This window comes from Anguilla anguilla, chromosome 11, assembly GCF_013347855.1.
Source record: "Anguilla anguilla isolate fAngAng1 chromosome 11, fAngAng1.pri, whole genome shotgun sequence".
NCBI classification, from domain to species: Eukaryota; Metazoa; Chordata; class Actinopteri; order Anguilliformes; family Anguillidae; genus Anguilla; species Anguilla anguilla.
The window spans coordinates 31,597,678-31,612,083 of NC_049211.1; the positions used below are offsets into that span (position 1 = coordinate 31,597,678).

Genomic DNA, 14,406 nt, shown 5'->3' on the forward strand with positions numbered 1-14,406 from the left:
TCATCCATTCTATGAAATTTCCATGGAGAGGAGTCAATAAGTTATTTTTATTGAAATACTTTTTAAAGTTTTAACACAACACCAGATCAGCACACAGACGTGCATGCATATCTATTACTACACTAATATGGTACATGACTACAGTGTATGGTACATTATATTAATACAAAATATAAAAATATGTGGGGCCTCATTTGCACAATATTTACATTAATACATCAACTTACCGGATTTACATACAGTTTACAGAGTTTAATTTGACGGTAACTTCCAGAACCAAGAACAATGCATTAATCCAGAACTATACAGAACTTTACAGTGCTTCACTGGGAAAAGGAAAGTCGCTAGCATCCACAGCCTAACAGAACAAGTACATAATGCAAAAAGCAGGGAAATACCTGCTTATAACCAGTGATATAAGGAGATGACAGCAAACAGTACAACAAAAGGCTTTATTTGTCTACTGATGCAGGTAAATCAGTGTCCATCCGATGTTCATCTGGTGCGCAACCACATGGTCAGCCTCAGCCAATGGCAGATATCCTGAAAGAGGAGCCCGTATATGGGTGTCTTCCACCATGTTGCCATTCACTCTGTCATTGGAAGTGCATTCATTAAAAATCTTTTTTTTTTGTTGTTGCTGTTTGCCACTCATTAACAGGATGCAAGAGCTCCAGGAGACATAATACTCTCAAGAAAAGGTATATAGTAATACACAGTACATATGCAGAACATTTGTTGCCGCCAATGGTCACCACACTGTACACCACACACTGCAGACTTTACAACATTAAAAAATGTTCCACGTTTCAAGTTAGAATGAAATTAACTTTGCAAATGTTTACAAGGGCCTGTTTGATGTTGCCGTTATCCCAGGGAGCCCTTTAATCCATTTCAGATCAAAAAGTCATTGGCCGACAAGATGGTTTTTGAAGTTAACTAAAGTTTCAAAAGTCTGCAAAAAACTGTCATTTTATGTAATTTCACACAGTAACATTCTAATATATTTTTTTTTCATGAAAATGGGTCATTCTTTTTTCATCATCTACTCTCATGCACTTTTTGATCTGAACTGGACTTCAGTTATAATTTGGCACTATGAAATGATGCAGTTCTTGCTCTTCCTGTGCTTGCGGCTGCTCAGCTGAGCCCCGCCCATCCCTGGGGCCCCGTACTTGTGCAGGAGCTCCTCATTGGTCAGGTAGCAGAGCTGGACGGGGCGGGGGATAGGTTGGCCCAGGAAGTAGCCCTCGTTGTCAGATTCCGAGGAGGAGGAGCAGGTGGAGCACCAGTCAGCTTTGTCCTCGCGGTCGTCCAGGAAGGCCCCCAGGCGGCGGCCCACGGGGTTCTGCAGGGAGAGGTCGGAGGTCGTCCGCGGGCAGGGCCGGTAGAACTCCCGGCGGAACCCGCCGCTGCCTCCCGGGGGGTGGGGGTGGTACTGCAGCTGGGTGAAGTCGTGGTCGTGCCGCTCGGCTGCCAGGTGCAGGGCGTTGTCGGAGCGCGATCGGCGGGAATGGCGGGACAAGCGGCGGCGGTGGTGTCGGGGGTGCGGTGCCCCGAGAGCCTCAGCTCGGCGCCGCGTTCTCTCGCTGGTGGGGGCCATTCGCATGTCGCCATGGCAACCCGCGGAGGCACCCTCGAACGCGAAGCCCTGAGGGGAGCCGCGGTAACCCAGCGGGTACTGCAGCCGGACCGGGACCTCCAGGCCCGGGTACCGCCGGCCCGAGCTCAAGCTCTGCAGCGACTCCGTGCTCCGGAACGGGACCGAGGAGTCCAGGGTTCCCATGGGGCTCCTCTCGGACACGTTCACGCCTGAGTCTTTGCTCAAATCCGGCATGGAAAACCGTGACAAATGCTCCTGCCTCTTACCACCTCCATCCATCGATGTGCCTGAAAGAGTTATCATAAAAGGACAAGGCTATGTCAAACATCACACAATCAAATGATTACATTTTTTTCCTGTAGCAGAACGTTACTTCCTGTTAACATGTTATTGGGGTCATTAAAAAACCTTCCATCTGAAAGAAAATGCAATTTTCAGGGACAGTGAACAAACCTTTTCTCCCCATTTACTAATACCGAATTATGGATAAATAAAGAGTACTTATTTCATATTTCAAAACCCCACATGACTAAGCACAGTACAGAACAGTCTTTGGGGAGCTGAAAATTCTATTATTTTGAAGAGGCAAGGATTTTTCGCAACACTGGCCTCAGAAATGCAAGAGTCAAATAAAGCTGAAAGACCTTGCAAAATTCCACTAGTCAAATGTGTGGTTGTATACTAACACTTGTCAATAAGTGTCACAAGCATGCAATCATATTTTTATTTATTAATAAATAGTAATTTTTAAAGTGTATTTACCTGTTGCATTGGATAGAGCAAGAGACTCCATCGAGCCCCTTGGCGTTTGTTCCAGGGGGCTTAGTTGCTCAGGGAAACTAAGACCACTGATGGGGTTCCTGGTTCTGCCCAGCTGGGGCCCGGCATCTCTGTGGAACCCATGCAGACTGATGCTCCTTTTCCCTGAGAATCCGTTGCTAGAGGTCTCGTTGAAGCTCATCTGCATTTTGAGCTTGGGAGGGCCGAAGTCTTCTGGGCTACGGCGGATCCAGTTGTCGTTAAATGACTGCCCCTTGAAGGCAGCCATGGAGGTCCTCTTGGTCTCGCTGGGCTCTTTGGCCCAAGAGCCAGGGCGAGGCGGACCCTGGCTGGAGCGGTTTGCGGCGGTCGGCGGGGTGGGGCTGTAGGCCGTCCGGACGCTGCACTGGCTGAGGAGCTGCAGGGGCGTGGGCGAGGTTTCCAGCTGGTCGCGGGGCGGGCCCAGGCTCATGCGGTCCATCTGCAGCGACAGCGGGTCGGCGTCGCCGGGGAAGTGGTCGGGCGCCGCCGACAGCGCCGCCTCCAGCTCGTTCCCGCCGTTGCCCCTGGAGCGGCCGCTCTGGAAGGCGGAGTCCGAGGAGTCGGAGTCGGCAGGCTCCTCCCCCATGCTGCAGGAGCGCGAGCAGAAGATCTGGCCTTGCTTGGGCAGGAAGGGACGCCCCAGGAGGGACCGCTTACAGCACGCGCAGCAGAAACACTCCTCGCTCGCGTGCCAGTGCTGACCGTCATACGTCATCTGACCCTGGTCAATACCTGCAACACAGGTAGATACCTGGTCAATACCTCTAGCACGATGCAGTCAGGTTCAGTAACATGATCAATACTTAGAATACAACAGGTCTGGCCCATGCAGCTCCACAGAAACTTCAAACTATATGTGCCAATCTTCTTTATTCCATTTGAGCATCATTTTCCACAAAAAATCTAAATAAACAGACCTTGTCAGTCAGACCTTGCTTTTTTGATGTTGGATAATAAGAACATTCTCATTATGTTTCGATAAATAAAATACTGGACTGTACATTCCTGTCAGATGACTCATGGTAATGAATGTATAATGGAGGCATACAAGATGATAAATTGCTTTGAGCTTGTTTTGCTGTGGTGCAGCAAATCTTCCATCCTTTAAAAAATATATTTTCTTCTGGGTTAGTTTTTTCATCAATATTGCACATGATATTCCAGATTTATGTGCCAAACACAGCTGGCTCCAGCTAATAAAAACATTCTGCCAGTGCTTCATGACGGATTTATTAAACAAAGGAGGCTGCATTCACACAAATCTTTATTTTTAATGTGTTTAATCAGCATTCTGAATGTCAAAAGCGTAAAGTGTGGTGTTGCGGCTTAAGGAGGCAGGAGCCAAGGCACAAAGCCGGTATTTAAAAGAAGCTGCAAATTTTATTGTGAAGCCATACGTGAAAGCACACACCAACAAAATAAGCGAAAAACAACACTGACAAATCAAAACCAGACCAAATAAGGCAAATGCTAGCTTTGGACCTACAGGCCCTGATACTGGCACCACAAGGCGACCAGTATACTTTTAAATACTCTCCTGCCACAATAGAGCCACACCTAGCCGCCATGACAGTCTCCCGAAAATGAACACCTATCGCCCTTATAAGGGGTAAGAATCCCTATCCCACCCCATGGCACAATCCATGTGTGGGCAATTTTAGGGAAAACCTAATATAATACCATTAACATAAACAACAATGACAATAATAATGTCCCGCAATAACTATTGCAGGACATTATTAATACACATGCACCTTCTACCCTCAGACAGAAAATGCAACGCATTTCAGTATTTTCATATTTATACTTAGATAATTTACGAATACAAAAACGTAATTCATAAACACAATGCTGTCTCTGAAACAATCCCCCACTCAGAATGATAGATTGCTAGTAGCTATGCGGGCCCAAGAAGAAAGGAAAACCCAGAACAAAGCACGCAGTTTCCCCCCAAAATATATTATTCCCCACCGCTGCTAAATTCACTACTATTTGGATTATACAAGCAATAGTGGCCATGCATTATTCAATGGTGAAAGGAAACTGGCATTTTAGACACAATCAATGCCTGCAAAGGCACAAGACACAATCTGTTTCACATTTTATACAATGTCCTACCCATATAATACAAAACGTGAAGCGGGAACATTATTGCAGAGCACGTGTGAATGGAAAAATGTGCATGAGAGTACTGTGCATGGGACGATATATACATTAATACATTTTGTGTTAAGCATACAAAATTTTCCTTGAAAACTACATTGCTCTTAAAAAAAGTTGTCCTCTGTATTTTACTCAGATTCAAATATTGTCTCTTATTCTGAGGCCCAATTAGAGTATTTTTGAGGCATAAACTGTGTAGCAAAATGTATATAAACCATAGATTAAATATAGTGTTATGTCACTCAGGTTAAGAAGTTTGCAAATTGCTGGAGGTTGGCATCAGCCTGGACTCGCAATGAACTGTCCATCGGTCTTTTTACCAAACAGAAATGACAGTAGGCTAAACCTCAGATCAATGCTAATTAAATGCTTATTAATTTCCAGCCATTGCCACAAGAAACCTAAGTGTATATTTGGCACTCACACTGCAAACTGTCTCTGTAATTACTTCAGAATGCTAAGAATGGCATCTCCTCCTCTGAGCAGACAAGGTCAGAGATGACTGTTGAGAATCGCTCTCTGTCTGGGCCGGTGATGGTAAGATGCTTGGCTTTAATATGATTATGCACGGAAGCTGTTGCAGTCATACATTTTAGTGCCGTGGCACACAACTTTCACATTACAGTTCTCATTGTTAGCACTAGGGTTGTCACTTTTTTGTTTGATGATCAAATTTGTTTGAATCTCAGGAAAATTGAGAATTTTTAGTATGTACTTAAGGGTTAAAACTACCGTTGCCTAGACAAAATAAGGAGCCCAGTGGCACTCTGCACTTATCCGTGTGCTGCTCATGGTAGTGCTCAATATCAAAGAGACCAATAACAACAAGCCATGTTATTGGTTTGTCAGCAGGGTATACCAATAGGCAGAGTAAAGTTCATGTGTGGGTCATGCTATCCGCATAGCCTGCAGGCTATAAATTTCAAATAAAGAAACTTAGGAAAAGTGTAATTCCACTGCAACTGCATCATTTGGACACATAACAGGTTTTATGCCACTGGGGACAAAACAATAACCAAAGAGAAAGTCTCCTAGAAAGTATGCAAATGGAAACTGCCCTACTAATGCTCCAAATGCTGACATTTTTTCCTCTCTAAAAGAAATCGGTCAGTTCAATTTAGTGTAAGCCGTGCCATTGTTGTGAATTAATGATGGACTTCTTTGGTTTGAGTAACAGTTTATCTACTGAGTCATTTATTGCTGTGAACGGCCTCATTAACATTGCTATGATTTTACCTAGTCGTATTTTGTTTAATAAAACTGCAAGATACTGTTGTCATTATTTCTTATTAATGCATAGTGCATTTAAGCTATTTAGCTGCATGTTTAATGGTAAATTAAACCTATGCCATAATAATTATACATTTAGGCAATGTTTTATTGAAATTATCCAAGTTTAAAAATTCAAACACTTAAGCATTTGGACCTTAAACCTCTAGTACTGTTTTTTTTCCCAATGTGGCCCATTTGAAAGTGACACATTAACAAAAACGGCTTTAATCTTTCTCAGTGCTTTCAGATGTTTGAGAGCACTATGTGTCATACGAGGTAATGATGCCCCTCACCTATTTGTTGGCCACAGGCGTCGCAGTACTCTGCAAACAGAGACTGGAAGCAGTCACAGCAGTAGGGCCGGCCTTCCTTCATGATGTAGCGCTGGCCCCCCAGCACTGTCTCGCACTCGAAGCAGCAGAAGTGCTTCATGTGCCAGTGCCGGCCCTCTGCTTCTGTGCATTCGTCTGCAAAAATGATCTGGAGGGAAAAAGACCACCAGTCAGTGCATGCAGTGACATCAGTGTGGGAGGAGTTATACATTCACTGTATGTAGTGAAAGTAGTGTGGGTGAAGCTATGCAGTCACTGTATGCAGTGAAAGCAGTGTGCGTACAGCTACGCAGTCAGTACAAGCAAAAAAAGCAGTGTAGATAGAGTTATAGTCACTGTGCACAGTGAAATCATTTTGGGTAGAGTTATGCAGTCATTGTACACAGTGAAAGCATTTTGGGCAGAGTTATGCAGTCACTGTACACAGTGAAATCAGTTTGGGTGGAGTTATATAGTACAGTCACAGTACACAGTGAAAGCAGTTTGGGTGGAGTTATACAGTCACTGTAGTATGTAGTGAAAGCAGCGTGGGCAGAGAACATCTGTTCACCTCGTCACAGGCGGAGCAGCGAGGCTTGAGGCGCTCGGCGTGGTGGCGGCCGCAGTAGATCTTCCCGTCCTGGTAGAAGTAGATGAGGTCCACCAGCAGCTCGTCGCACATGCTGCACACAAAGCAGTGCGGGTGCCAGCACATTCCGTGCCCAGCGCGGGATGCGAACACCGCGATGTCTCCCCCGTTGATCTGGCCTCCGCACTGCCAGAGACAGGACACATCATTTCCCCCTTAAAATGGAGCCTCTCACTTCTGCGTAACCTTCCCATGATCCTCACCTCACACAACCTCATTAAAATCAAATAACTTCATGGGCTAAAGCCTCCTGCCTGGTCAGTCTCCTTCCTGCTCACATCCTACTGGTCAAGGAGGTCTGCCGGCACCTGAAATTGCACACCTGACTGCTGACATCACTGAGGCCCAGTCACTCTTACTAAGCATTTGCCTAATGTCACCCTGAGCGGTGATAATTAAGTACTCTTCTGTCATCAGTTATAATAAGCTGCCAGTTTGCTTCCCCAAAATGCCTTGACTCCGGGTGAATATCGAGGAATTTACTTATCAATGTCAGTGGCACAGTGGAACATAAGAAATTTGTGCTTTGTGAAAATCAATTCATCTAGGGTCAATGGCTTCTCCACTTTGACACTCTCCCAACAAAATGATATTTTCATGTTGGCTAATGTTAACTATTTAACCTTATCATTGTTAGCTAGCTGGCAGGCACTAACTACCACATACACATATTACATTATAGGTTTTATGGTCCAATTACTTCCTTTACATTTCACTCACAACAACTGGCTCCATATAGTTCCTTGTCAGTCTCCACTGTGTTGCTGTGTATTTTAAGAAGCACAGCAAATTATCAGTGCCTTATGTTGAAAAAGCACTCATTCTCATTCTTTTTTTCTGGTGAGTTCTGTGCTCAGATTCCACACATGCTTTTAGTAAGATTTATCACTCTTGGCTTGGTGGGCTGTTACTCACATGAATAGGTTTCTGCTGAAATGTCCAGGTTAAGAAAGAGAGTATTTAATGACAGGCCACAGTTACACAGTATGACTGATTTCAGTAGTGTATAATGTTGACTAGGATGCCGACGAGGCTGAAACATGGCAATCACTATTATTTTTTAGAAAATATAAGCCACCTTTTTTGATGAAACCACTTACCAGCAGCTTGATTTCAAACCATACTTCATGACCTCAAAAGTCCTCTCATACAATCCCTGAACCATAATGTCCACAGACAAACTGAACACTTTTTGTACTGTGCACTTGGTGTATTGGATGGGCAATTCTAAGTATAAGATGAAACATCCTTCATTTTTTTGAAATAACCTCTGCATATATTCCCACAGATATATTTGGGGCAAGGGCTCTGTCCAACAGATGGAAGCCAAGCAATCTGGGGCAAGGCCTACTAGTCAAGTAGGCACACACACCTGGGTTGCATTAATTAATCAGCCCAGGGCTTAAAAGTGTGCATCTTTCCTCAGTAGGTGTCTGAAACCGGGGAAACTCTGCACAGAGAGAGAGCAAAACCAAGAGGAAGAGATAAATACGAGAGAAAGCAAAATGTTTCTGAAAAGTTTCTGTAGTGTTTTTGTTTCATTTGTCTTCCTCATTTTAGTCAATTATTTTACCAGTGTAAAAATCCCCACAGACACACCAACCAGTGGAAGTATTAGAGTGGGGAAGAAACATGTGTAGTCTTACCTGGTGCTATTAACACAATTAATTGAATGTTATCTCAGATATTTGACTCAAAAATAATGCTTTAACCTTTCCTCAGTGCTAAGAACTGTGCAGAGAAGGAGACTGCTATAGCCTCTTTCTACCAATAGTGGGGCTCTATACGAAATAAGGATCACTATCTATCTTAGTAGACATGGACATCCCTCTGGCTTGTATAGCATACAAGGATACAATGGGCATCTAGTGTATAGGCGAGTGACTATGGGTAGATGTATACTGTTTAGAGTCAAAGAGAAATGAGAGGTTAAAGTGAATGCAATTTATTATGCAGTATGTTCAATAATGGCAATATGCAATGGTGCAAAAGGTGTGTATAGTGAAATGGCTATACGTGAATGGAACACAGGAGGTTGTATGGACGAGTCTCCTTGAACCATTCCACTTTTCCGTTTATACACCCAAAGATCAAAGAAAGACATAATTGGCAGTAACAACAAAGGTCCCTGTGTTATCTCTGTACACCCATCAAAACACATTAACCATTTGTAGTGCAGCTGGCTGGTGACTCATTTGCATTACTGTACCCACTGTTCCCTTTTGAATGGTGCTCTAAGATCTTAATTCAGCACTCACCATCAATGACACCAACTTGTTCCCCATGACATTGGCTTTCCAACAACACCAAACACAATTACACTGTTTTGTGGAACGGTAATGTAATGTTATGTCAGCTCAGTAGTTCTGGGAGTATTCCACCAAGGTGGTAGAATGATTGCAATAGTGCTAATGGGGTAATAGTACTGTCTCTTTATCAAACCTTTCTGACTCCCAGCCAGCACTGCAAACACAGTCTGTTCTTCTTTGGGGGTGTGATAAGGGGCACACTTCTGTAAACCACCCTACACCTCTGCCAAATTTTACCGTACCATATTTGATTTTTTTGTTCAAAAACTTGCTCTCTCAATAAACCACCGGTGAAAACCAGAATTACCGCATTTTCCTGTGTCCAGCCATTCTGACGCTCCTAAGGGTGGTCACCCGGCGTGCAACTAGATACCAACCAGATACTCCATGCTCAACACTGATAGTTCTCTCTCCCTTTTGATGATGTCAAAACATTCCAATTTGAGACGTCTTATGGAAATTAATTTAGGGCCGTGTCCAAGTACAATGCAGTTGTAATGAAAAATCATGTTGCCTCTTGTACTCATCAAGAAGAAGGGATGGAAATGATTGGCACTCTGGCTAGCCTATAATAAAATCAGAGGTTTCTGACATGATGCTGCCCTAAAGGGTCCCCATACTGCGGAGGAGTTACCTTCTCACAGACAGCTCCAGTCATGGTCAGGGGGAAGGGTCTAATGTTGCCCCGCCCCAGGTTCTCCCTCTTGCGCTGGTTACTGAAGAGCTTCAATTCCCTCTTCTCCTCATCGTCCAGAGTGTTACAGTACCGCACCTGCAGTAGCACATGGCCATCCTCACCATCACAATCATCATAATCATTACCAACAGAGGTTTAATGGTACATTTATACCGTCAACAACATCAACTTGCATAATCATCATCATCATCAACCTGCATTATCAAGACCAGTCTAATCATCATTAGAATTTGAGTGGTGGCTCATAAAGTAGTCTTTAACCAAATTTATCTATTTCAGAGCTCAATTCACATATTTCTGTGGCTTTTGGGAGGTAAAAAAACCCCATTACATTTATGAACCAGCTCAATATGCAGCTAACCAGAAGGTCAAAGAAATAATAAATACAATTTTCACAATGATTAAGCATCTGCATTTTATTTGGATTAAACAATTATCTTGATTATCCCCATGTGATAGCTAATTACAGCCAAAAGCAAAATTAAATGAACATGAACAGAAATTAACATTAATCAAGTTAATCTATCTAGCTAGCTAACTTTAACCTTCATCTCATTACATAACTAATCTATCCAGTAAAACATTAATTTAAACAAGAAAATTAAACCCTCTGAGATTTCGTTCTCGTTCAACAGCTTGGAAACAACAACAGCTAGCGCTTGGCAATGAAGCTCAAACAGTACATTATGGTGAGTCAATGGTATCAAAGCTTAAAGTTCCAGAAGCAAAAAATACATGCATACTAAGGGCCCTATTTTTACAGTTGAGGCGCTGCAAAACACTAGTGGTAATGCAAGGTGCTGGCAAATTGGGGAGAGTCCAACTCAATTTAGGTAATTTTTATGACCTCGGGCATTAGCGCAACTGCAGTGTAGTCATAAAAGAGGTTGGTTCAATAAGAATAAATTGACTGTGGGCGTGGTGGGGGTTTGATTTCATCATTACCAATCAGTTCGGCCCGTTTCTTTCGATTTAAAAAACACTGCGTTAGCGCAGAGGCCAACTGCTAATTTTGTCATGGCCGAAGAGCAAGCACATTATGAAAGGCTCGATTACAAGCATCTCCATGAAACATTACTCGAGATTTCAAAAGCACACATTAAGACTGAATATTTTTAATTTCATATTTATTTTCCCCCTCAAAATATATTTTCCATTTATATGCCAGTGCTAAACTGCAATATATGGTTCTCGTGAACATTTTCGCAGGGTGAATATTCCCAGAATGGCCAGGAGCAGGAGGCAGCTGGCAGAGACAGCCTCCAGTCGGCTGCTCCATCGTGCTGCTGCTGCCACTGTTTCAACTTGGCAGGCATCGCATTTTGCAGGCATCGCACTTGCCAGGAGGGGGAAGAAGATAGCGCATTAGCTAGAATTTTCTATAGCTTTTTTGTTTCTCTGCTGTCAATTTTTTTGTTTAATGCCATAGATTAATGTACACTCACTAAGGAAACAGGTCTGCAGCCAACCAGGCCCTGCTCTCTTGTGGACTCTGTGCCTCTGTAATCTCCATCACGATTGTCAAATGCAACACTGACTCTCTCCACATGAAAGTCTTGTCCTCTCTTAGGTCTGCGTCACATCAAAGGCATATGGCTATGTAGTGTAGAACACAGCATGCCGCTAAGAATACAGAGAGCTGTATTGTAATGTACCAGCCAACCTATGCAAACATCTTAAGTGCATTGTTAACATTCCAAAGATTCACTCAATCATTGACCTAGCCCTGACAAATGTACAGTTGTTGGTGTGCACTGGGCTCAAGTAGCCTTGATGTCAAGCAATGCGTATCTACAGTACACTATTTGATGGGTGTAGAGCCAGTCTTGCACCTTCCTTGCATCTCTCATACAACTAGCTTACACTGTTAATTCCATACTGATGCACTGCCTAAATAGCCTAAATTAGACTGCATAACAAAACAGAGCTTGCATTTCAAATATTTAAACTGAAACAAGAAAAATATTCCCTGCAGCTGTGTTGTGTTCACGGTGCATTCATAATGCTATAAAAATGCACAATGCATCACTGTTTGAGTTAAAACCTGGTCGGAGCTGGTTTACGTGGAAATGCATTATTCAAGACCAAACTTGCTACACAAATGCGTTTACTGCAGACGTACCAAACCTGGACGCAGGCAAAGAATATTCAGTCTGCACATGAAAATAGCAATTCCGCTAGTGCCCAGCCAGGTTTGTGCTTACATTGTCACCAAAATAGAGCCCTACAGTGCCATTTGAGTAACATATTGAGTAGCAGGTTTCTAAATTGAAACAAATCATCATTGTCATCAGCATCGTCATCATCACAAATTACGTGCAATACTCCAACAAATAGGCTTTATTAATCATCATCATAACCTGCTTCATCTTCATCATCACAATGTGTGCACAACTTTGCAGGATACTTGATGGAGATGGAGGCTGAAGGAGGCAGGGTCATACAGAGGTGGAGGGTGAGAGGGCGGGGTCTCATGGAGATGGAAGGTGAGAGGGTGGGGTCACATCAAGGTGGAGGGGGAGAGGGCGGGGTCAACAGAGAGAAGGAGGGTAGCAGGGTCACATGGAGATGGAGGTTGAGAGTAAAGGTCTGCATCAGGGCGGGATTCATAATTTCCGGGGTAGCGGGAGATATTTAGAGTACTGCGGGTGGGAGCGGGCAGTCAGTAAAAAAGCTAAGTCAGCAAGGTCCCAAACTTATTTCGTAATTAATTCATATAAAAATGTACGAAGCTATGCTTTGACCATCTAAAGGATTAGATAAAGGACATTCATTCATGGATTCCCCAGAACGATGCATTCTCACACTTACTTTTCAGCCAATGAATTAAAGGCACGCCAATTATCACTCGGTTATATGCCACTCACTTCACTCGCTTTAGTTTAATCAAAGTCATCCATTGTCATTGCTGAGTATGCCTGCCTCAAGCGTAGAATGATGAGTAGCCCAATACAGTTACCAAAAATCCAAAGGGAAAGTCTGACATTTGAAAATACTTTTCTATTGTTGTCAATAGTGCTAGAAAGGAACTTTGACAAATGTTCCAACACAAAAGTGCTAACATAGCCTACAGTTGTCTTAAGTCGGGCATATCGGGAATCAAATGTCACATGGCCAATGGACTATTATAAATGGTCAAACTAAACTGTGTTTCAAATGACCAGACCATTGCAGTTGCCTGATACTAGAAAAAGAAAGCCTCGTTTAAAAAAAAAAAAAAAATTTAGTTGTATAGCAGGCTAGTATGAGCATGTCTAAATTCTAAATAATAGAATTTAAAAATTATCATACGAGCCTGCTATACATACATCCTCAATTAACTTTGGCTGTTTTAAAACATGTAGAGGTCCGTTTTTTATAGCCTATTGAGGTCTGTTTTTATTTGTACACCAGATAGTCTGTTTTCTTTCGTTTAATAGGCAATAGCCTAATACATTATGCTGAATAAAGGAATTTTCATGTTTGAAATAATGTCGTATTAGGCTCAGGTGGTATGTAGAATAGAACCATGTTATCGGAATGACTGCGAATAGATTTTATAGGGCAGGAATGATTAAAGCCGCGTTTCCACCGCAGGAACTATACCCCGGAACTAGGAACCTTTTGAGGAACTCAGTGCGTTTCCACCGCAGGAACTAGGGTCTAAATTTAGTTCTGGGGGCTTTGTTTTACCCCCCAAAACGTTCCTGCTCGGGAGGTAGTACTTTCCGAAAGTACAGGAACCTTTTGGGTGGAGCTTGCAGCGCTGAACATTTCTGATTGGTCGAGTACTCGTAGCATTTGTGTTGTATTTATTTTCCGCCATTACCCGCCATGTTTGAAAATATGCACCGGCAAACCAATTTATTTTCATAATAACTTCAAATCAAACTTGTATGTTATGCGGCGCAGTAGCCTACTTCTTGGTTATAACGTCTTGGAATTATAACGTGTGCTCTTCTGTTCTTTTCTTGCTTTAGTATTCGTTTTATAAAATGCTAAGCATTCGTGCTGGGACAGCATATTACGTAGGCTACCAAAACATTCAAACGGATTAATTCGGTTGCTGAATATTTTCTTCCGGATTTTCTTTGTTAGCCCGTTGTAATTGACTCAAAACGTTTGATACAGTTATGTGAGGTATGCGGTAGTTCTGCATAATTAACATTGGTGATACAGTACAAGCAAACTGGAAATCACCTTCCGCACTTTTTATCCGGGTAAAATAACAGGTTAATTCTAGTAATCTTCCCTTTAGCTTTTTCAGACTGCCGTAATTTTACTGCCATTTTTAAATTCCACGAAAAGACCAGGAAGACTATGGACTCATTTATGGTGCATGGTTCGCATCTGGAGGGCACACTTCGCTGCTCGGCTAGCAGTAACTTCGAAGGAAAGCAAACGGTGGCTGTACCACTACTAATTTACATTTTCACGCAAGTCCGAGTTTTCGTTCTATTCTTGTCATTTTGCGATTAGCCTATATGGAATTGACGACGAGAAAGTAATAAAACAGCAAATTGTTAACAACGTGTGCATGTTTTCTGCTGTTAATGAATGTGTTTGAGAGGATATATGAAAATCAATAAATACAAAAGTAACCATATATAGTCATTGTTGGT

General features: G+C 42.8%; 1 protein-coding gene across 4 annotated transcripts in view; it reads right to left on the bottom strand.

Moving 5' to 3' along the window:
• Positions 1 to 33: 33 nt before the first annotated feature.
• Positions 34 to 14,406, bottom strand: part of LOC118207898 (prickle-like protein 2) — a 51,450-nt gene continuing 37,077 nt past the window's right edge. For all 4 annotated transcript variants that reach the window (XM_035382077.1, XM_035382079.1, XM_035382080.1 and 1 more), the window contains 5 exons: positions 9,743 to 9,880; positions 6,722 to 6,925; positions 6,133 to 6,319; positions 2,366 to 3,136; positions 34 to 1,890 (listed from right to left, as the gene is read on the bottom strand). In XM_035382077.1, coding sequence (XP_035237968.1) covers positions 1,097 to 1,890; positions 2,366 to 3,136; positions 6,133 to 6,319; positions 6,722 to 6,925; positions 9,743 to 9,880 — 2,094 coding nt within the window. In that variant the 3' untranslated portion in view covers positions 34 to 1,096. The remainder of the gene's footprint in view (positions 1,891 to 2,365; positions 3,137 to 6,132; positions 6,320 to 6,721; positions 6,926 to 9,742; positions 9,881 to 14,406) is intronic.